The sequence below is a fragment of the Tetrao urogallus genome (genome assembly GCF_951394365.1).
Source record: "Tetrao urogallus genome assembly, chromosome: 1".
NCBI classification, from domain to species: Eukaryota; Metazoa; Chordata; class Aves; order Galliformes; family Phasianidae; genus Tetrao; species Tetrao urogallus.
Window position 1 is genome coordinate 156,506,887 of NC_136813.1, and position 22,510 is coordinate 156,529,396.

The following is a 22,510-nucleotide window of genomic DNA, read 5'->3' on the forward strand; positions in this document are numbered from 1 at the left end:
TTTGTATGTCTGTCTTTTTTGTGGTTTGTCCCTGCATTAACCAACGTGTGCGTGAAGGGAGAAACACAAAACTTGTATCTTAAAGCAGCATGGAAACTTAATTTGAGAATCTTTCCTACTCAGATTTAACTTTACGTTCTATTTATAGAAGGTTGATTGCTGGTAACTTTGAATGTGGAGCTGACAGCATCATCTGCTGGAGTGAAGAGTGAAGCTGATCACAAGAAGGAAAGAAATTAATTCTGGTTGTGAAGCTGATTGCAACTCTGATTTCATTTTTTTATTTTGTCTTATTTCTTTCAATTTAACTTTGAAGGTAGTCCTCAGACAGTTCATCAAGGTCGCCCAAATCCAGGAAATCCTGAAGGTAGTGTTTACCAGAGTATTCAGCAGATGAGAAATGCAATGGCAAAAGAGATAAAGAGTGAGAGGACAAGAGGAAATGGCAGAGACTTAGCATTCACACTCATGCCCTTGTATGCTCTTGGAGTGGGAGTGTTTGCAGCATACAAATTCCTTAAGGTGAGATATATGAAAATCATTATTATTGAAATTGAAAGGAAACTTTTTTTCTCCCCAGTTCTGAGCCCATGTGTGTGGTTGTCTGATGACGTTAGATCTATCTTGTAACATAAATGCTGTAGTTAAAATAGTAGTATATGTCATTCTTCCTAATGAAGGCATTGGTCTTATCTTTTTTAGATGCTTAAATGAGAGTCTTATGCTTCTTCTCCCAGTCTCATAAAAGAATCTGAGAATATGAACAGTGCTGTTACTGAGGCTGTAATTTCAGTTTCATCAGTATTTTTCATCCTTCAGAATGAGCTGGGATATGGGAACAAGGCGATTCCTGCAAAATAACAGCTTTAGGCTAGCAACTGAATAGAACAGTGAGCAGTAATAATGAGCAGTCTAGAACTTCTCCCCACCCTGACCCCTCTCATTTGATCAGGCTGCTGTAACAAAGACTGCTAGCCATGAAATGCAATGCCTTTTGTACCATTAGTGAATTAAGAAAGGAGAATGCATGATTGATTTGTTCTTAGTTGTTTTAGTATCACACTTGTAAGGTTGTATGGATAGCATTTGAAAGATTGTGTGCATCTGGAATGTTGTTGCTTGCCTTCAGGGGGGAGAAAATAAAAAACTAAGTCAAAATTATTTTTATATGTATGCTGCTGAACGGTGTACACAGTCTTTTCATGTCTATAATCAATTTCATATCATATATGAGAAGAATACAACTCAGCAAGATGAAGGTAGAAGTTGAACAATTTGGGTCTAAAAATAAATGTAATACTAGAAGTAATTAGGTTGTAAGTAAGATTTCATATCATAAAAACTCTATTTTGGATGTTATGACTCTATAACTTGTGCTTGCAGGCCTGAAACAAAAGCTTCTATAGTAACATAATATTTTTATGACATTTTTATTAGTATAAGGAAAGTAGTTTTATCTCCTAATTAATAGCAATCTAGAAGGTTTCTTCTACTACTTTTGTAAAACTGAAGATGAAGCAGCCACTTCTTTTATAGCTTTCCTCAGTCATGTTAACATTGCTTTGAAGTGTTATGTTAATATTGCAAGAAGGCAAAGCAGAAATGAAATTTCCTTGATGGAGCATAAATTTTACAGTTGCTGTTTTCTTCCAGTGAATTTCTGATTGTATTTTTATTTTTAATGTAAAGATACTAATGTGATCTTTTAACACAATTTTGTTTATCAAAGATGAAGGCACATGAAGAAAATCTCTCTGAGAAGGAAAAGAGTACAGAAGAGAAGGCAAAGGAAACGGGTAAGATTCCCACTCAGAATGCATACATTCACCACCTGCATGTATTTCTTGCTGAAACAAGGCTACTGATTTTCATGAATATGTTCTAGCTCAACAAAAAAGTTCTTTTCAGTTACTTTGGCACCATTAGAGAAGGACAAAAAGCATTTTGTTATTCTGTATATTTCACACACTGGATTTGGTTGAAAACTCCCGATGGAATTATTCTTTAAAACAGTTACAGTAATACGAGGCAGAGAAGCATTATATGATGGTTTCAGTTTTCTCCTTGTGTAGTGGTTCTCTGCCTTGTAATGTGCAATGTTCTTGTCACTCGATGCCTGGTGAATGGCTTCATTAGATTAGAGTGTTAAAATAGGATATAATATCTTTGAGAATTAATAGGATGTTGTAGGAGAATATAACAATATTATGCAGTTATACAGATTGTTCTTTTTCTGGGCCAAATTAGAGATCAAAGTCATGATTTGTTTATAGAGAAGAGAAAGTAAGTGATGCTATCTTATGAAGCAAATGTACCCTTGACTGTCTGATTCACTGTATTTAGGACACACCAAAAAGTGAACTTTCTTTTGGAGAAAAAGTTAAGGCACATCAAAGTTGTACTGTTCTCATACCTTTTCTTGCCTCTTGTATAGGCATGCTTCTAGTTAAATGAACAACTGGCAGCCTCTTTTGGTGTCCCTGTACAACAGATCTATAATTGTTTTTGGCAGTGATTTGTTATGCTGCTTCCTCACCACCCTCATATATTGTATTTTTCTTTCTTCAGAGTTTCACAGTATTTTAGGAGGAGTTACTCCTCACAATGCTAGTGCCTTAAGCACTCGTTGAATGCAACTATTTCAATGTAGTTTGCAAGGTAAGAGTAAAAAAAAATTAATGACAGTATGAAGGATGAAGGCACTGCTTTTGACTCGGAAAGTCTTAAAACTGCATAGTTCTTCAGGCTGGGAAAGTGGCAGTCAAGTTCTCAGATTCTACCAAGGTATGCCTGTGTTGGATACTGTTAGAGAGAGGTTACTGGATAAGAGGGATTTCAGGACATGCACTGTAAAGTTTCTGTTCTTAACCCAGCCATCTCCTTTTCACGTTCTAGATTTTAGAGAAAAAACCTTTCTGAATTTTGAATCTGTCCATCCAAAAGTATAAAGTAGTATCATTTTGGCACTGTAAACGCTTCTAATGTAACATTCTCTCTCTCTTTCTCCCTGCTCTTTCCCTCTTTTTTCAATTTGTGTTTCTGTTTGCTAGAACATCAGCTTTTAGAATTGGAGCAGCACCTGGCACAGACAGAGAAAATGTTAAATTCTTTGTTGACTCAGTTGGATCCACTGTCAAACTGGTGAGTGTTTCAAAAATGCTTTAGTATCCATCTTCTGTTAAGTGAACTTCTGCAAAAGAACACATTTCTGAAATACAGGTAGAAAATATTGCTTAGAAACCTTCCTTAATTACTGCTTATGTAGCCTTTAATAATGCTTTCATTTATGGTATTTTCTGCAGACACCTCCTTTCCTTTGTTCATCAACATAAATGCCAAAGCTCAGACTTACAATCAGATTACTGTCACTGAACAAGTTAAATTGTAAAGTGGACTGAGGAGAATAATAGTGAAAAAACACTTAAGCTCAGCAGCCTTTGAAAACCCTTGTGGGAATTACATTTCTGGTAGCAAACTGAATTCTTTCAGTTTGCATGTCATTAGAAGGTGAAATCGGTTATCAAGGTATAGCTGCTTATTTCTGTGTTTTGAAAAAGCTTTAAACTGAATGTGTGCATTTGGGAGAAACATAACTGATCTTTGGTGGTGAAAAAATGGGAATGAATAATATTACCTCTCTGTAGTTTAATAAGTTGTTCATTCTTTAAGAAGGTAGGACCTTATGCAAGTATCAGAAATAAAAGTATCCATGCTGTATATTTTGTGTAGACTTGACAGCTTTCATGAAGCCTAGTTTAAAATACGGTGAACTTCTCAATTGCTCCTTTAGTATGCTTCTAAACTTAATATATATTGGAACTATTAAATAGTAAGAACACTGGCCAATTTGTTTACCAAATTTCTGGTAGTCATAAGGAAGAGAAAGAGAGTAAATAAAACCAGAAATAAATGAGAAAATGCTCTAAGCTGAAATTTTCTGTGTTGGCCACGGTTCTCCTAAAACCAAAATTAATTGGGTTGTTGTTTCTTTAAGTAGTCATTACGCAACCTGAGTGATTGAATCTCCACTGTTTGAATTCAGCAACTATTCAGTATGTGTGTGTGATCGTAGAATCACAAAATATCCTGAGTTGGAAGGGGACCCACCAGGATCACAAAGTCCAACTCCTGGCTGCATGCTGGAGCACTCAAATCCAGACCATGTCTGAGAGCACTGACGTAATGTTCCTTCAACTCCATCAGGCTTGGTGCTGTGACCACTGCCCTGGGCAGCCTGTTTCAGCTACCTCCTGGTAAAGAACCTTTTCCTTATACTGATCCTGATGCAGCTCTGTGCTATTCCCTTGGGCCTCTTTTTGTGGAGCTGTGCTCCAGCCTCTCATCCCCAGTCTGTACATATCCAGGGTTGCCCCATCCCAGGTACAGGATCTGGCACTTGCTCTTCTTTAATTTCATACAGTTGGCGATTGTACAGCTCTCTAATCTGTTAAGATCTCTTTATGGGAGAAGTTCTTAAAGAAAAACTTTACAAAAACAATCGCTAAACCAATGTATTTATGTACAGAAAGAAATACTGCTATCGCATGCGCTGTTACCAAGTAGTCATTTCTAAGGTGATCTTTCAGCTGTTGATAATATCTCTTTTCTAGCGTTAATGCTTTAGCTTGTGAGCAGAAAGATGAAATAATGACACAGATCCAATCAATTAGACGACTGATGAAAGAAAGTGGATTGGATAAATCAGAAAACAAGATGACAGGTACTTCCAATTTTCAGTGTGATAGTTATCTAATTAATTTACATTTTAAACAGTCAACATCTTTCTGTGATAATGTTCAGCTCCTGCATCTTAGGTGAAATGAGTGTAGAATTAATTTTATTCTGCAGTTGTACTATTCTTCCTGTTTGAGTGGAATGTATTATCAAGTTTTTTGATACACTGTAGTTTTTTTTAAAGAATAAATGCTAAAATACATTGAACTGATATGCTATGCTTTCAAGAAACTAGCTTCTTGAATGAAAGTCCTTGAGCAACCTGTTAGTTTTGATCTAATTTTAGTCTGAGAATACCCACATGTGGACCTTAGAGGTTGTGGGCAATACTGCACAGTTACACTGAACAGCAGATTGTATATTAGTTTCCTCTGGAATCTTCCAAAAGGTGAACAGTAGTCCAAGAGAAATTTTAAATGTTAGGAAGAGTTGATTAGAAGTTTGGCAATTTCTCCGTTAGTTGAATTTTATTAAAAGAGAGAAAAAAGACATAAATATTCTACTTCTGAACTGCCTCTAAACTTGGAACCTGTCCAGTAATTTAAACTTCTTTTTTTTTTTTTTTGTAAATTGTAAGATGTCAGCCACGTTTGTAATGAGAAACTTGAAGATCTCCTTCAGTCATTTTCTGAACATTCTCCAGAGAAAAAAATGAATGACGGAGAAGATGACGGTAATGAAGATTTGCATGAAGATGCTGCTGATGATTACAGAATAGAGGAGCATGAATTACGTGATGAATGTGAAGTACATCAGTTTGAAACAGATGTAGTAGAAGACCAAGAAATGATAAACAAGGATTTGATAGAATCAGAGATGGGATTGAGGAGACGTAATAAATATGAATGAAATCTGCATGTGTAAAACTTAAAAAGCTTATGAATTTTTTTTCACAATGTTGTATGCACTTTAAACTGTTTTGAATGAAGTTATGAAGTTATGTGCACTACTGTATGCTTTAAAAAGAGGGATTAAAACTGCTCGTATCTGATTGTTCTGCAATTGATTTCAATGGCAGCAAAGTTTCCCTGGAGATGTTTACATATTTTATGTATTTATTTTTTCCTATAAAGATATTTCTGTACTCTGTATATAATACACTGTAATCTTATGCTTCACTGAAATATTGGAATATCTTGTAATTTAGACTGAAAATAATAGGTGCTTCATGTTTTGTAACTAGTAAGCACAGTACCACTTGAAGTGTGATTTCTTGAGTTCATTAAAGAGCATGAGTGATGAATTTAGGATATGTTAATGGAGAAATTTCTTGATTGGCAGAGAAATTTAGCCACAAACACTATTGAAATCATTTTCACTTGTTGTCTTGTCGGGAATGGTGTATAGTTTTAATGTCAATGTAAACCTTAATGCATTACACTGGGTAGCTTCATTTTTTTTTTCCCCACAGCTGTACCTGGTTAAACCTGGCAGCTGTGCAATCACCGACTTACCCCTTAGTACTTGTGTCCTTGCTTCATATTAAGACTATTGAACCTGGCCTGATTCATTGTGCTGTTATTTTAAGTTAGCATTACCAGATGTGCTAGTGCTTCTCACTCAAGAGCTGTAGGCTTGGTTGTTTCTTATGTATTGTGCCAACTGGATTGTGGCTTTCTAGGTAATTGTTTAAATAAGCTTTTATTATTATTCTCCTTTGCTATAATCATTTCTATCCAGACCTCAGTTTTCTCTTAGTTTTTTCTTCACTTCATGCACGTGCCTATGATGCTGCAATGCTTCAGTTGTAGAAATGAGTTCAGAGGTCGGTTTGCCTGAAGAATGCTGTTGATGTTTGATTTTAAAAGTACGTAGTTTTAAATAATCAAGTACAGCACCGTGACTCTTACCTTCTCCCACAATTCGGCCTACAGCCATTCACACCGCTGCCATCTCTGCTTGTTTTGCTCCCTCGGAGCCTGACCGCAGCCCGGGCTTTGCTGAGCTTCCACAGCGCCCTGCACGGCCTGGGGCGGAGTGACGGGCGGGACGCGGCGCCGTTACCACGGGGACGCTTGGGGCGGCCGCCCTCCTCCGGCCCTCTCTGGTTTGCTCGGCGTTAGCTGCGTTGCGCTCCGCCTGAGGCTTCGTTGGGAGGGCCGGGGCCGTGCCGGGTAGTTTGTGCCGATTTGTGTCGAACGCCTCGAGAAAGGTCGTGAGTGTGGGAGGGCCGCCTTAGCGAGTCCCGCGCGGCCGGCTGCGTACACAGCGCGGTGCGCTTCCCGCCTGGTGAAGGGGGGGGGAGGTCCGGAAGGTAGAAGCGGGGTCAGCCTTCGTGGATGGCGGTCTAAAGGGGGAGCGTCTGTTGTCTGGGATAATACGCAATGAGCTTTGGGTTTAAGCTCGCTAGATGGAAGGAAAAAACAGCCCGGCAGGGAGGGCAGAAGGGTGAAATGTGAGCTGTGTTTTTCAGTTTATTCTGAAGGCTGTCACTGCGTTTGTATGGATTTGGAAGTGAGAGGAATTGCTGCATCCCCTCGAAGGCAGACTCAGCTGCTGTCGAGAGGGAAGAAATGTCAGGTACGTTAACAGAGCGCGTGTGGTTGTTTTCTGTCCCTACGCTGAGGTTTTTTTTACAGAATTTTAACCATACGCTAAGGTTTAGAGTTCAGGGCTTCAGTGCATTTGGTGGAGAAGAAAGCTTATAAGGAAGTTAATTCTGACAAAGGTGATAGTTTAGTGATAATTCCATACAACTGTTTCTCAAATAAAGAGAAGGATTGCAGAAAGAAGCACACCAACACGCTGAGTACTACCTGGAGCCTGGAGAATGTAAGAGCAAATGTTTGCAGCAAGGACTCAACCTGTGCTCTGTGCTGTTTCAGACTCCTGGTGAAACTGGTGACAGCGTTTCGTTTTCCAAAAGAGCAATAAAGTCCAACAGCCTTCAAAACATAATCTCAGAAGGAGTGATGCCACACTGCCTTTGTGTGAAATAAATCCCAGTGCTTAGCATGCGTCATGACAAGTGATCTTATTTTTCAGGTAGTGGCTGACCTTTTGAGTTCAGATAGGTAGACAGCCCTCACAGGATTACTGTAGGTAGACTTCCAGGTTAATTTTTGAAAGGCTGACTAGAGTAAATATGATCTTGGATTATGAGAGCCATTGGTTTTATTACAGGTAAAGTAAATATTTTTTGTAACAGTTGATTTTTCTCACAGATATGGGCATAAAGTATGCAGTGAGGTAAACTTCATCTGCAGTGTTCCCTTAGCCCGCATGCACCCATTTACCTTCCATGTTTTTTGAAAAAACTTGGGTATTTACTCTGGGTTGTAAAAGAAACATCCTTTTTATGCCTGTCAGTTTCCAAATTTAGACTCTTTATTGCATGACTCTGTGGCTTGAAAAACTGTAGATTGAAATGAGGTTGAGACTGTGTCCTAATAAATGTGGGTAGTCTTCAGGACAACTTTGCTTTATTCCTGATTTGATGACTCTCAGAAAAGGCATTAAACATGTTGTATTCTTTCTTCTTAAAGGCAGTTGAAATGCTGCAGAAAAACTTGTGGTTTAATGCACTGCAAAAATACATGAGACAGCACACTGTTATTCCAAGAAGACTAGAGTTCGTTTACTTTGGTTAGTTTGAGAAGACTGCGTTTTGTCCCTTAAAGACTTTTCACATATTTCACCACAAGGTGGTGGTGTTCATTATGTGCGGCCGCTCTGAGAGAGATTTTCTTTTTTTTTTCTTTCTTTCTTTTTTTTTTTTCTTCTTCCCTTCCCGTCCCCTCCCAAACCTAAATACCCTTTTCTGAAGACACCAGAGGCTGGTGGTGCTAAGTTTTGAACTCTCTTTTCCAGGGGTATGCTGCCAGGGTGTGTGGGGAGGAAAGCAATTAACAGTTCTGTGATGGCTTTCAAATCATGCATGCATTAGGCCACAGCTGGAAGCAGGATGCTTGCACAGTTCAGGGTGCAGTGCTGACATCTATATGTTAAGGTCTTTTAAAAAACAAGGTGCTGCAGAACATCTGTGAGCCACATATTATTTTTTTTTCCCAACTGGAAGGCCAGCTGGAGGAATTACTTCTGGCTCGATGTAAGCCAGCTGTCCGTCTGTGCTGTGGTTTCAGTTTATGGGCTGGCTGAGGGCTGGCTCAGAAACATTCCATGCCATCATCCATGTGACCTTAAACCTGGTGAGCAGTTGTTGTATGATCAAAATCTCAGAAACGTGGATTATTTTTAATGTATTAATAGCTGGTGTGGATGTTGTCTGTACTCTTAATGTCAAGAAAACTTTCTGTATTGACAAATACTGAATACTCTTGTTTCAAGATCTGTAAGAATCAACTTTTGGTGAAAAGCTTTTGTTTTGTCCTTTTCTTAGTGCTATCTCAGTCAAATACATACATCAGATGTCTGGAGACATTGGTTCTAAACAAAGGCAGGCTGAAAGAGACAGCTGTGTGTTTACCTCCTGACCTCTGTCAGCATTAATAATGTGTCCTTCTAGGGTTGGAGACCAGATACACGTGCTGCTCGGGGTCCTCGCCCCCCAGAGTAAGTCTGCTCATGTTTTTCTGAATCAGATTTCATCTGATTTCTTTAATAATTTACACCATACACTTGCATTTCTATTGATAAGTAAATCAGCATTGCATGAAATTTATCATCTTAAGGCTGTTTTCTGTGACATGTTAAAAGCAAAAATGTTCAATGCATTATTTACATTAGTGAAGTGCCTTACAGCCACTGTATCTTTCTATGTTATTTTCCAGCTGTGTGTCATTATGGCCTTGTTGTTCATATCTGCATCAAAGAACTTCAACTTTTTGTGTACTGTCAGTCAGTTTGTAATGAAAAACAACTGGAAATTAATGAGCTCTATTATTTGTAGAAGCAATCATGTTATAATAGGGTTGTTTGGAAATACTGGCAGTGAAATTCAGTCCCACGCGAGGGTAACTGAGGTAAAGATATAAGACACAGAAATTCTTAAATAAATCTGTGATATTTTCATTTCTTTAAGCAGAAGTGTGTGTGTGTGTGTGTGTGTGCACACTGAAGTATAATTTGCTCCCACTATGTAGTTAGGTTCTGCTGTATTAGTCTAGTTCAGATAATTGAGAATGCTTGCATCCTGAGGAATTATTGCTTCCCTGTGGGCTCTCTGGTGACTGGTTGTAGAGGGATGTTTCCACAGACCTGCTGTGGAAAATGGAAATAAGAATTCTTGATTTATGATCTGTTGCTTTGCTGGCGCTGTCTGAGGCTGGGAAGGAAGGAGAACCTTGCAGGGGCCTTTTGTGGTTGCTGGTGTGAAGGAGGAAAATCTCATTGTCTGGCTCCTGAGGGGCTAATAGAAGTTTCCTAAGTAGGCTGTTTCTGGTTGTAAGGAAACTTTTGTGTAGGTACTAGTAGAAGTAACTGTTGGAGTTTGTTTTTAATGTAACTGGAAAAATAAGAAACGTATTGTTCCTAAAATCATTTTAACTTCCTGCAGGGTGCCATGCCTAGATCTAGGGAGGCTGGGAGATTCTGATGATGAGGTAATTATAAATTAATTTGGTCTTGAATGGTTTTTAGAATTCACGTGTTACAAGAACTTACCAAATATATTTCTGAATATTAAAAACAAACAACCCGATCACTTGTCCTTTCTTGTTTTAGGATGGGAACTCTTACGTACCGTGCAGTAGAAGTTTTCCTCACACACGCTCTCTAAATTCATCTTCGGATTGGAGAACGTCGTTAGAAATGCCACATGGGCAGCATCTACCATCTCAACAGGTTGGTCTCTCATAACAAATCTGTTTAAAATGTGCCCCTTCAGTAGTAATTTGGAAAAAGTAGTTCAGTATTTTAGTATCATCATACAGTTTTTTTTGTTTTTTTTCTTTCTCCTTCGATTACATTCTCATATCCAGTTGCTAATGGTCCAAAGTAATTTTGTCAAAGGAGTTTCTACTGAGAAGCCTATAGCATATTTTGAAAATCCAGTGTTTGTTTAATGCCTGAGCTCATCTTCATTGGTAGATGCATTTATCCTTCTCTTAGTAACTTGCAAGAGATATATTAACAACTAGCTTTATTAACAGTTTGTCAAAGAAACTGAGTAGCATTGAGATAGCCTGTAACTCTGTCTTTCTGATCTGTTAAAATTAAAAGGTGAGATCAATTGTGATCATTAAGCATATGACTGAAAAAAACAACCTAAGCTTACAAACAGTAAAGTATTCTTTCTATGGAAGAACAGTTACTTTTGAAAAGGGAACTTTTGGAATTAGGTACAGATATTTCTCTCAGACTTTTTTTCAGTCTCTTTAAATATAACTGTTTGATGTTAATTTTGAAAGTATGCTCAGTTGGTCTGAGCACTTTCATTGTTAAAATTTCCCAATCATCTACCAGCATTATTTTCTGGTTGACTAAAACTTAATCACTGCAAATCTTCGATGCTTTATAAGGAATATCAGTAGTACAGATGGTTCTGTAAAACATTTTGATTTAAAAATTACAGCACTGTTCAGGGTCAGCGTCCAGTATAATAAATGTAAGAGTTAATTGCTCAGATAGTTTTCCTTTGAACGTTGATCTGAGTTAAGTTTGGAAAAAATAAGTGACAGTTTTTTATTTGACCATTCCATACATCTGAGATTTTGCTAATTACTATTTAATTTCTCTTTTTAACAGATTTCTAGAATGTCTTGTCAGATGAAAAGAGAGGTAGATTAAGCAATATACACTGACAAAGTTAGCGACCGAGTAGTAAACACAGCAGTGGATGGTCTGAAAGTGTAGTATGTTTCAACATCTTTTGTGTTGCAGGAAGTAGCTTATTTAACAGTCTTCTTAATTTGTCATTCTACATCCTAGGGTATTTTGAAAATGTTTCAAAAATGGTAATTAGAGAGAAAATGCTGACGCTTAATACAACACTTCTCTGTTAGTGATCCCTAAATATTTGAGAGGTGAGGCATCCGGAGCTTTTAAACTAATTCAGGAAGCACCAACATATTTTTCTGTCATTGTCATGCACTTAACATAAACTTTGTAATGTTTTATTTGTGCAATTTTATTTGGTTAGAGTGCAGGAAATACCCTGACTTACCAGTGTTATCTGAAAGAACTAGTAAGTACTTTCTACTGTTTAAAAACCTATTATTCCAGAAATATTTAACTTAAACCTAAGAACTGCTGAATGGCTATGTCTGTCTAGAGCACCAGCACTGCCAGAGATAAAACAATTATGAATGCATTTACATATAATCTCTATTCCTGATTTATTGACCTGTATGGCAGGACTCCAGATTGGCTGGCACTCGAAGGTGAATCTGCCAGTATCATCATTTTGTTTGTATGACCAGATGGTTTCCCAACTTGAAACAAAATATATTTAAATCTGAAATATTTAGTAGGTTGTTTTTTTTTTTTTAATAGAGAAAACATGGAGCAGTGTGGAGTAGGAGAGAATTAAAAAGTTAGTATATAGCTTCATTCCTGCGCGTTATGTCTCTTGCATGTACTCATGGGTGCTGTAAAATCAAACACTGAATTGCAGTAGACCAGTCTCTAGAGGGGTTTTGGTTTGATTGCCCTTGCTAAATGCTGTCTGTCTGGTCCTTGCAATTTCACAGTATGAGCTGTAGCCCCTGGGCTGTAAGCACGCTGCTCCAGGCTGTGCCTCCCTGTCCTCCACACTTTGTAGAAGTCTCTCTCCTGATTGATCTTGTCATTTCCTCCAGAGAAGGCACAGTCTCCTTTCCACCCCTTATCCTCTTCTTCATGCTTCTTTACTTCATCCTGTTTTACTGAAGGTAACCAGTAAAATTGTGAATAAAAATAGAAAAGCGTAAAACACATCCATCACAAAAACAAATAGAAGTATTTTTCTGAAGAGGTTTTCTGAATATAAATAACACTGATTTGCTGCAGCTTCTCACTTACTCTTTATTATTGTTTAAGCTTCTGCATGCTGCCTGAAGCCTAACTCCTTTGTTGTTTCTTAGAGTTCACAGCTAATGAGTATGTTCATTAATTTAGGCAATATGTATGGATTGTACAAACTGAGATAACTGGACTAGGAGTGCTTTAGTTCTCAGAATATCTCTGTATCCAACAAAGGTATTTATACACATTTTAAAATGCACCTGTATGCACTAGGGGAAGAAAAAGAAAAGGCACAGCCCTGCCAAGAAGAGCTTCTGGGTACTGGTGAATAGGAAGCTTAATATGAGCTTGCAATGTGACGTCACAGCCAAGAAAGCCACCATATCCTGGGCTGCATCAAAAGAAGTGTGACCAGCAGATTGAGGGAGGTGATCCTGCCCCTCTGCTCTGCACTGGCCAGACGTTACCTGGCGTACTGCATCCCCATGTGGAGTCCTCAGCACAGCAGAGATGTGGACCTGTTGGAATGCGTCCAGAGGAGGGTCACAAAAATGATCCAGGGGATGGAACACCTTCCCTGTGAGGGTAGCTGAGAGAGCGGGGCTCTTCAGCCAGGAGAAGGCTCAGGGGAGGAGTGATTTTTCAGTATCTAAAGGGGACCTATATGAAAGAGGGAGACAGACTCTTTATCAGGGTCTCTTGCGATGGAACACAGGAAAAAGGTTTCAGTCTAAAACAGGAGATTTAGTTGGGTATAAGGAAAGTGTTTTTATGACAAGAGTAGTGAAGCACTGGAACAGGTTGCCCAGAAGTGTGGTGGGAGCCCCATTCCTGCAGAGACTCATGGTCAGGCTGGATGGGGCTCTGGGCAACCATCATCTGGCTGTAGGTGTCCCTATTCATTGCAGGGCAGTTGGACTAGAAGACCTTTAAAGGTCTCTTCCAACTCAAACCATTCTATTTTTAACTGCAAATTATCTATTTTCCTTTGTATGGCACTATGATCACAGTGCATACATACTTCAGTTGCTATACTCCTCTTAGCTTTGGATGCCTATGGTTTCACTTGGTTTACTTTGGTTGTTTTTTTTTTTAAATATGTTCATACAAGGAAATCTATCTAGCTGCAGGAATGATACAAAAGGTTGGTATGACTTTGACTGTTTCAAGGTCTTTCTTCCTTTCTTCTCCGCTTTCCTTTATCTTGTCTGCTCCCTTTCTGCCTTTGTTATGTCTTAAATACTGTAGTGCTAAATGTACAGTAATGCATCTTCTGTTCATTTACTTTCTTTCAGCCATCTCTCTCTCTTCTTATTTTTTATTTTGCCTGACTTTTGGGGAGAAGACTTTTCAAGCAGTTCTGAAATATTAAGATCACATTCGTCTCAGCGAGTGCCCTTTATTTCTATGTTGCTTGCTTCTGGGGCCCTGACTGAGCATTCCTTTAGCAATATATATTCCAGGTTCCTCAGTAACAGACTGTGTAAGTAAATCTTTCCAAAATAGGTCACTTTTGGAATAATAATTTGAATTTGGTCTTATCATTCAGGGATTAACTAGTAAAGGCATATGGATCCCCTTTTGAATGAGAAAGTTGCCCTTTAAAGAACGTTTTGAAGATCTGAGTTTCTTGAAAAAGAACTTTCCAGAACAGGACTGTTTACTGATGTCCATATCCAGCATTTCTACTTGACACATCTCATCTTGAGACATCTTATTTTTGTTAGCGTTGAGGAGATATCAGTTAAACATTGAAGGTGTTGGTTATTCAGGAAGAGAAGAAAGAATGGAGTTTTGAGCTTATCATCTTGCAACTGTTTCTACTCATCAGCCTCCATTGCACAGACTGCTGAAAGGAATGTAAAGTTGGGAAGATGCTTAGTTGGCTTCATAGCCTTTTCAGCTGATGTTTTCAGGAAGGGAGTGGATCTCCTAATACTCATTTACTATTGGAATCTTTGACTGAAAACAGTCCATCAACCTAGTTTCAGCCCTTCAAAATCAGTTGTCAGAATACCTGTTTAATTAATCTGTAATGTCTTATAGGACAGCACCAATGAATCTTAACTTTGCATAAATGTATTTGGCTGTGTACTACTTTGATTAAAAAAGAAAAAGGTGGATTTCGTAGAACTCTACGAAAATTCAATGTGAATTTGCAGTCATGCACTTTTTTTTCTTTTTCTTAATGTGAAGCATAGTGTCAAATACTTTCAGAAGTTATTGCAAATGGGAATTATAAAAATGCTGTTCTCTTTTAAGATCCCAACCAGAGGCATTTATATTGATTACTCTTTCTGTAGAAAGAAAGACTAATTTGTATTGATTATTCTGCATTCTGTTGTGGAGCAGAAGACACTACCAGAAAATCTGCCAACAGACAAATACAAACTGAAGTATCATCAGTATGAAGCAGATATGAAGGCAGAGTATAAGCAGCACACTGAGAGAACTGCAGAAAAGAAAAGAAACCACCTCCAATGTCCAGAAGCTTCAGTAAAGGTGCTGGCAAAGTAGTAATTGCATTTTTAAGTGGTAAATGTTTGTTGGTATTTCATTCAATGTGTGGAGAGATTTGGATTTGTGTGTATATATATATATATATATATATATATATATATATATATATTCTTCCATTTATTAATTTTAAAGACATTTCCATATATGCTTTTGGCATTTAACACTTAGCAGGGAATAGACTATAGGAAGTTTACTTCAGCTGCTCTGTAGAATGAGAGATGATGGTCCTTGTAAATACGCTTCTGTTCTCTGCTATCATAATGTTTGCCCTCATAGCGCACGTCTGGCCTGGGCACTGAGATTAGAGTGATTGATGGGGATGAGCCTGGAGCCTAAGAAGATAAGTGACAGAGGAAAGATCATGGTAAAATGTTTTTTGCAAATATGGAAATGCATTCAGGCTTTTTTTTTTTTTTTTTTCCTCCCCCTGAATATTCTGTTGAATTAAGTTTGTACCGAGGACTTAGAAAAGAAATGGTGAAATATGTGGTCTGAGCCTTTAAGAACTATTAGTGCTGAAAATTTGACAGAAATATGGAGCTAAAAGAATGGAAAATAATATCTGTACTTTTTGTCTTTACCTTTTGTAAGATCCAGCACTTGTAGTCTATAAAGCTTGGACTGCAAGCTGTGTTAAATCTACCAGGTTTCTTAATTGTTTGTAAAGTAAAACTAAGCAGCAAACAAGGGAAGATAGGTTCTTGAGTGAAGGTGCCCAGCAAGGAACAAGAAACAGAAATGAGCAGATTATATGAGGACTGGTCAAAGCTAGACTGTGCTGACCACTTCACAGTGTGAATTACATGCAATATTCAGAATATTAATGGCTAAATACACAGTTGTTGAGCTAATAAGCGGTGCCTATTGCTTTTCAGATATAAAGTTTGTCATAATTGACAACAAGATTATTTGCTTGGTGTTCAGTAGCATGAGGAGAGATGGTTTTGTAGAAAACAAAGATTTTTTTTTTATTGCTTAGGCTAAGGTCTCTTTTGCATATATTACTTAAAATTTTAAAGGATTTTCTCCCCTTAGAGCCACACTTCTGATATTCAGATAATACTTGGAGAACATACAGAACCTTTATTTGTGGGTACTTCAAGTAAAAACTGAGTGAAGAAAACAAATTTGTTGTCTTGTTAAGTGCTTTTATGTTTGATGGTGGGTCCATTCTGGTGTTTTGTTGTAGTATTACTTTTGTTTTTGTTTCCACTCCTGCACACCAGACTGACACAGTGATGTCATCTGTTTTCCAAGGAGTGAATCCTTTATATATTGTTCTGCAAGCCATCAAAAAGGTATTTATGTGAGTGGCCAAGTTAGTCTGAAACTGAAGGATTGGGCCCAAGCCTGAACACAGAGAAAAGGCAGGACTGGCCCATTCCAGTGCGTTTGGGTTCAAGACAGGTGAATGCCAAGCACCAGAAGCTGTGTCTGTCAATTCTTGTGGCAGATATCAATATTTATATTCATATCTAATATTTAGATATATTAATATCTAACTAAGAAAATTAATCTGCTAGACATTATTACTATCTTATTAAATAATAAATCAAACCTTCATTGGATTTCAAGATATTATTTTGTTCCATTATTGAAACTTGTAACTTTTCTTCCCTGAAAAGAAGCTGCTCCTGCAGTAGTGTGGATAATAATTTGTCCCTACTGATTTGTCTCCCATGTTTCCTCTTTGCCAAGGTCTATAATCCTCCATGTGGGAAATACTTCTGTAATCTACTCAGGCTGATTTAGAAGTCTCTTAGAGCCAGTTCACCCACACACTTCAGTTCTTTCTCCTATCCAGGCAGTATTTTAACTTCTTTGCTGATCAAAAAGCAGCACCTCTGTGACTGAGATCTTATACACCTGATGGCAAATCTTTTGCTTTATCTTCTGTGTTCTTAAACAGAACAGGGAGAGCTCTTGTCTTCTTCAGAGAGGTACTCACAGTCCACTTTCTCCCTGACTTGCTGCTGGTTTTCAGCAAAGTTTGTGGAACCATGATATTTTTTGAGATTTTTTTTTTTGTTGTTATTTGCTTGTTTCAGTATGATTGGAAGTTGGTAGGCATTCGGAAGTTGGAAGGCAACTAGTGAGCAAAATCTGTAGGTTCTGTTTTAATAGAAAGGTAGGCTTACAATTTCTTTGCCTTTTTAATTATCATAAAAGTAGGATAAAGAAACTTCCAAAAAATGCTTTTTAATAAATTAAGGAATTTGTTTAGATGTTAAGAATTTGATTTCTGAAAATAATTTATTTTTGCTTAGGGTTCACAGTTTGAAGATGGGCACAATGATGGTCTTACAGCTCTTGATGAGAAAGCTCTCCTGCAACAGTGCTACACAAGCAAGCCCTACAATATGCAACACAGTATGAGGAAATCAGAAGCTGTAAGTGTTTTGGCTGTTGGACTGTTAACTGTCTCTATACATGTAGAATGACTTGAAGGTGTTCAGTAGAAGTTAGGCTCTTGATTTGGTCCTGGTCTCTAATTGTCATTACAGGAGTTTAAGCATTTGTTTCGATGGGAGCTGAGTTGAGTAATCCAGTGAGCAATTTTAAAATCTCATGTGCAATGCTTGTTCTTTTTTAAGCTGTAATGTGAATAAGTGAGAAAGCGCGTTAAAAGCCAGTAAGTACAACTAAAAAGACCAGCTGAGTGACTTGTGTGAATCTGACTGTACGGTTCTACGTCTTCTAGTCTCTAGCCTGTACATGAGCCTGTATTCTGTGGTGCATGGATTTCATGATTCTGTCAGCTTTTACTCCGACTCGTTTCCAGAGTAAATGGTCTTATTTTCCTCATTAACTGTTGGAATGGAGTATGTGATTGATAACCTTCTTCGTAAGCAGTATGGACTCTGCTGTTGGCATTAGATTAGCTGGCTTTGGATGTCCCCAAGCTCCAAGGGTGGATTGAATTCTACAGCGTTTATCAGCAACAGTATTTCTGTGCTGCTTCACTATTCCCTTTGTGAAGTACTTCTTCCTATCACCATTGTTAAGCCTCAGAAGGCCCAGTTTGTAACTTTGGTCTCCTGATGGCTGGCTGTTATCTGAAGGAAAAAAAAAAAAGTTTGGCTGTGGTCTTTGCCCTTTGGTTGTAGGATGCTTTTAGAACACCCCATACCTGCTTCCTCTGCAGTCTAAACAAAACCAGACTCCCTTAGTTTCTCTTTCCAGTTTCTTCTGTTCAGATCCTCTGTTGGATCCTCTCCAGTTTCCTTTCATCCTTATTAATTTTGTGGTGAAGGCAGCCCCCCAAACTGGAAACAGATGCGGCTTTGCTGTTACAAGAGGAAATACTAACTTCTCTTATGTTGACGTACGCAGTATATTTCTTTTATTTCTTACCTAGACACAGTTCTTACTCTTTTTAGGACTGTTCAACAGGACTATTGTCCATGTAAGGCTAAATTTCAAATTTGGGGTTATTTGAAATGGTGAAGAATCTTAAAATTTTAGGTACTGCTTGATTCAGTATTTTCACGTGCAGAGTGATGGCCTTCAGAACTTCATTTTGAAGGTATTATTGAACAGAATTAGCATTCTAACATCCTGATGGAATAATAAGCAATGATAAAATTTATGAGACTATGAAAGTAAATAATTTTTCATTTATTTTGTTTGTTCATTACTAAGCACTGAAGTTCATGTCATTGCAAACATGTTTGATTTCTGGTCTTGCTAAAATGAACGTGAATATTGTGCTATTGAGGTCACCATTCATTTTCATGTATCTAAAGGAAAATCTCTTTAGAAAGTACTCTTATGAAGACTTTCCTGTTCATTATTTCTAAAATAAATCTAAAAATCTATACGATACAGTGGGTATAATGGGCAGGAGGGGAAGTTTTGACGTACTTTCAGATTAACTACTGCTAAATCAAATAAGCTGAAGAGACTGATAAAAGGAGCAGTGCAGAACAGCCAAATGGCAGGTACACTGCAGCTGGCATGCTTTAAAAGGAAGCCAGCAGGTTTCTGAGGGACTCTCTGAAGCTCTTTTGTTACTGATTAGCACTCATGGTTACACAGGCTGCCTATCTCTTTCTAGGAGCATCTCTTAGGTTCTCTCATGTTCAAGATTCTGATAGAAGTGGTAATAATAGAAAAAATTAGAAGTAACAACTGCTTATGTAATAATTGAATTGGATATGTGTTGCCTCCATTGTAGGCATTTGATTTTTAAACTACATTTAAACATTTGCTTAAGAATACACAGTACTTTTAAAAGTTTTGTTTACTATGATCATTACTAAAACTTTTAATGCTAAAATAGATTGTCTTTTAAATTTTCTTGATGTTTGGAATGAGAATTACCTTATCTAATATGAATTACAGTAAGCATAAAATATCATAAATCTTCAGCTTCAGAACACATTACAAATCATTGAAGAGGTTGCCTGAGCCCCTAGAAAGGATAATCTCTCTTTTCTCATAGGTAAAATGGGAGGAATGAAAACAAATATCAGTGTAGCAAAGGAGTTCAGAGATCTGGAATGTGAAATGAAGCAAGATAGTAGAGCCTAATTGTTGCCGGTGGCCTCCATGCTGACCTTAAGCATCCTCATGTGCCTTTGGTTTCTCTTGCTGTGAAATGAATAATGATTGATAATCAAACACTTTACAGTGAAGGGCACAAGATTGCGGTTGAGTGTTATCCTAAAAATGCAGTAAGATCCTGCTCAATCACCTTCCTCCTCTGAATATTTATTCTTTTACAAGAACAAGTTATTCAGATTGGCCTTTTCCAGCAGAAAATTGCTCTGGCATGCAGCAAGTATGAACTGAGGATTGAGACTATATCTTTAAAGAGTTTTTAGCTAAACATTGCTGGAGGTGGAATCCCTCTCTCTGAATGTAGATCTGTGTGTAGCAGAGAACATTATTTGTCTTTTAGTTACACAAATAGGATTCGATTCAAAAAGATGGAAAAAACCTTCAAAATTCCAAATGAATTGTAACATTAATAGGATTAAGACATCTGAATGCTGTCTTAAAAGCTAATCTATTTTTTGAAGTGCTTGTTGTTATATTCCCTTTGCATTTGGTTACTTTTCCATTATAGGAGGATGTTGCTGCGGAGAGAAAGAAACAGGCTGTAGTAGAACAAGTGATGCTAGATCAGTTATGCAGGTAAGTGGATTTTTAATGTAAAACTACGGCTTTCCTTACTGAAGAATTTAGGTCTAGGAGCAGCTTCTCTTGCCTAGGTGTTTTGATCCTCTCATTGCAGCTCGTGTTATGTAGTGCTACTATTTGTAAAATCCCTTTAAATGGAAATTGTTTTTCATTTAAAAGACTCCGTAATTAAAAAAATCAATTTCAAGTGCTTTAAGTTCCTTTTTCTCTGAGAAAAATTGTTAATTTTATACCGGAAGCTTTAAGGGTTTTACAATAACAGTACATAAATAACCCTCTTGTACCTCTGCAAAATATATGGATTCCTGTCATTACAATTATTTTTTGTTTTCTATCCTAAGTCTGTTGCCTTTATTAATATTCTTCTATTAATATCTCTCTGAAGTTCAAGGGTAAGTTTAGGTTGGATGTCAGGAGACACTTCTTTACAGAAAGGATCGTTAAGCACTGGAATAGGCTGCCCAGGGAGGTGGTTGAGTCTCCATCCCTGGATGTGTTTAAAAACCATTTGGATGTGGTGCTCAGGGATGTGGTTTAGCGGAGGGCTGTTAGTTAGGGTGGTATGGTTGGGTTGTGGTTGGACTCAATGATCTTTAAGGTCTTTTCTAACCTGAGCGATTCTATGAAGGAGTATTATACCATTGTTAAGCATGCAGGAAAAAAGGGAGCAAATGAAGTTAACTGATTGAGGTTGTACAGGGAAGCTCTCGAACTTCATTGCTGTCCTTCAGCTCTGAGAAATCATTGGTTCTATATAGAAAGATTTCATCATAGGTTAAGGGGAAAAAAAGTAACTTACCTGTGAAGATGAGTGTAATTAAGACATCTTACTGTTGTTCCTATAAATTTGTTCTCGTTTCTATGTATGCTTTAATATTTCTGAGTTTTACCTAAGCTGTCTGGTCGTGGTACTATGAGATGGTATAGACTGGTGTAACGTAATTTCAATTTCATATTACTCTATGCTTGCTAAAAATTTTACATAAGTAGCTCCTGCTGTAAACCCTTCTGTTGGCAAATGTCAGAACAATGTTCAGTAGTGCTGCAGTTGCATCAGGATGAACTTTGTATTTAAGAAATCTCTCTGTTTACCTTCCATATATAACCATTCCAGAACTGCCAAATTGGTATCAGAGAGCAAAATGTTAATCGAGGAAGATTAGTTCAAAACTGTTTCACAGCAAATCTATTAACGAAAGTGCAAAAGGTATTTTGATTTGTTTTAATAGAGCCAATCTTGCAGTAAAATCCTTGTAACTGATACACACTCAGTGTGGATGGCTCAGTGTGGATCAAAGAGAACTCTATAAACATAAGTTGTATCAGTACAAAATTATTTTTCCTTCTGAGTATTTTTAAGGGTTCTTTTCTCTTGTTTACTTGTTAAACAACTACAGAGAATATAAAAATGTTCAGAATCCAGTTAACTTGTTATCTGTGAGATGGGACTTTGAGTTCCTGTAGATTGGGGGAGTGCCTTGGCAGTGGAGGTGCCTGTGTTTTTGTTGAGTGATGCTGCTAGCCAGTACTGGTAACTCCCATCACTGATTGTGGAGGGATCCAGGGATAAAGAAAATTGAAGATGGAATATTTACTGAAATGAGGAAGGGGAGAATAAAAAATCTCCATAATTCTAAGGAAATAAAGTAATAAACGCATCCATGCAAAGTATACTTGTTCACTACCAGATTGTTATTTTGTATACTTAATTTAGAATAATAGATTTCAGAATTTTAAAAACAAAAAAAAACCCCAAACCCACCAAATCCAAACAAAAGAACAGCCACCAACCAAATAAAAATAAACACCCCTCTCCCCAGATTTTTTCAGCTATAATAGCTAAATTCCATGTGCTATTGTTGCATTATTGTGAGGTTTTTATTTTTCAAAGTAAGAACATAAAAGTCTGAAGTGCCAACTCGATACAAGTTAGAAGGCTTATCCCTGCTCTTTTTCATCAGAGCTGTCATAAGTGATCCAGAACAATCCACACGAGGTGATGTTTCCAAGGAAACTCATGGACATTTGGGACTTCGGACTGCACCCATGCGTTTTAGAAAAAGAACACTGCATGAAACAAAGTAAGTTTTCTCTAGTGGTCATTTGTTTAGAAATAATCTCTTTTTTGTTGTTGTTTTGGGATCTGCAGAGTCTCTCTTTGTCTTTCAGGTGTTTTATTCCTGGCTTGGAACCAACAGCTTCATCTCTTTCTAGACTCCTCATTCTGTATAATTGCCTAGTGGGACCTTATTTGTGGATTCTCTGTGTA

General features: G+C 37.6%; 1 protein-coding gene across 1 annotated transcript in view; it reads left to right on the plus strand.

Annotated features, from left to right (window-relative positions):
* CAPS2 (calcyphosine 2) overlaps positions 1–22,510 on the plus strand; it is a gene marked incomplete at both ends in the record, with an annotated part of 37,948 nt that overhangs the window by 1,088 nt on the left and 14,350 nt on the right. Inside the window, 17 exon segments of the mRNA XM_079533177.1 lie at positions 317–522; positions 1,730–1,796; positions 3,051–3,141; positions 4,611–4,720; positions 5,312–5,566; positions 6,689–6,832; positions 6,835–6,890; positions 6,894–6,902; positions 6,904–6,943; positions 6,946–6,968; positions 9,200–9,246; positions 10,190–10,235; positions 10,357–10,476; positions 14,911–15,078; positions 17,364–17,486; positions 20,168–20,235; positions 22,203–22,322. Of these exon segments, the coding sequence (XP_079389303.1) occupies positions 317–522; positions 1,730–1,796; positions 3,051–3,141; positions 4,611–4,720; positions 5,312–5,566; positions 6,689–6,832; positions 6,835–6,890; positions 6,894–6,902; positions 6,904–6,943; positions 6,946–6,968; positions 9,200–9,246; positions 10,190–10,235; positions 10,357–10,476; positions 14,911–15,078; positions 17,364–17,486; positions 20,168–20,235; positions 22,203–22,322 (1,693 nt within the window).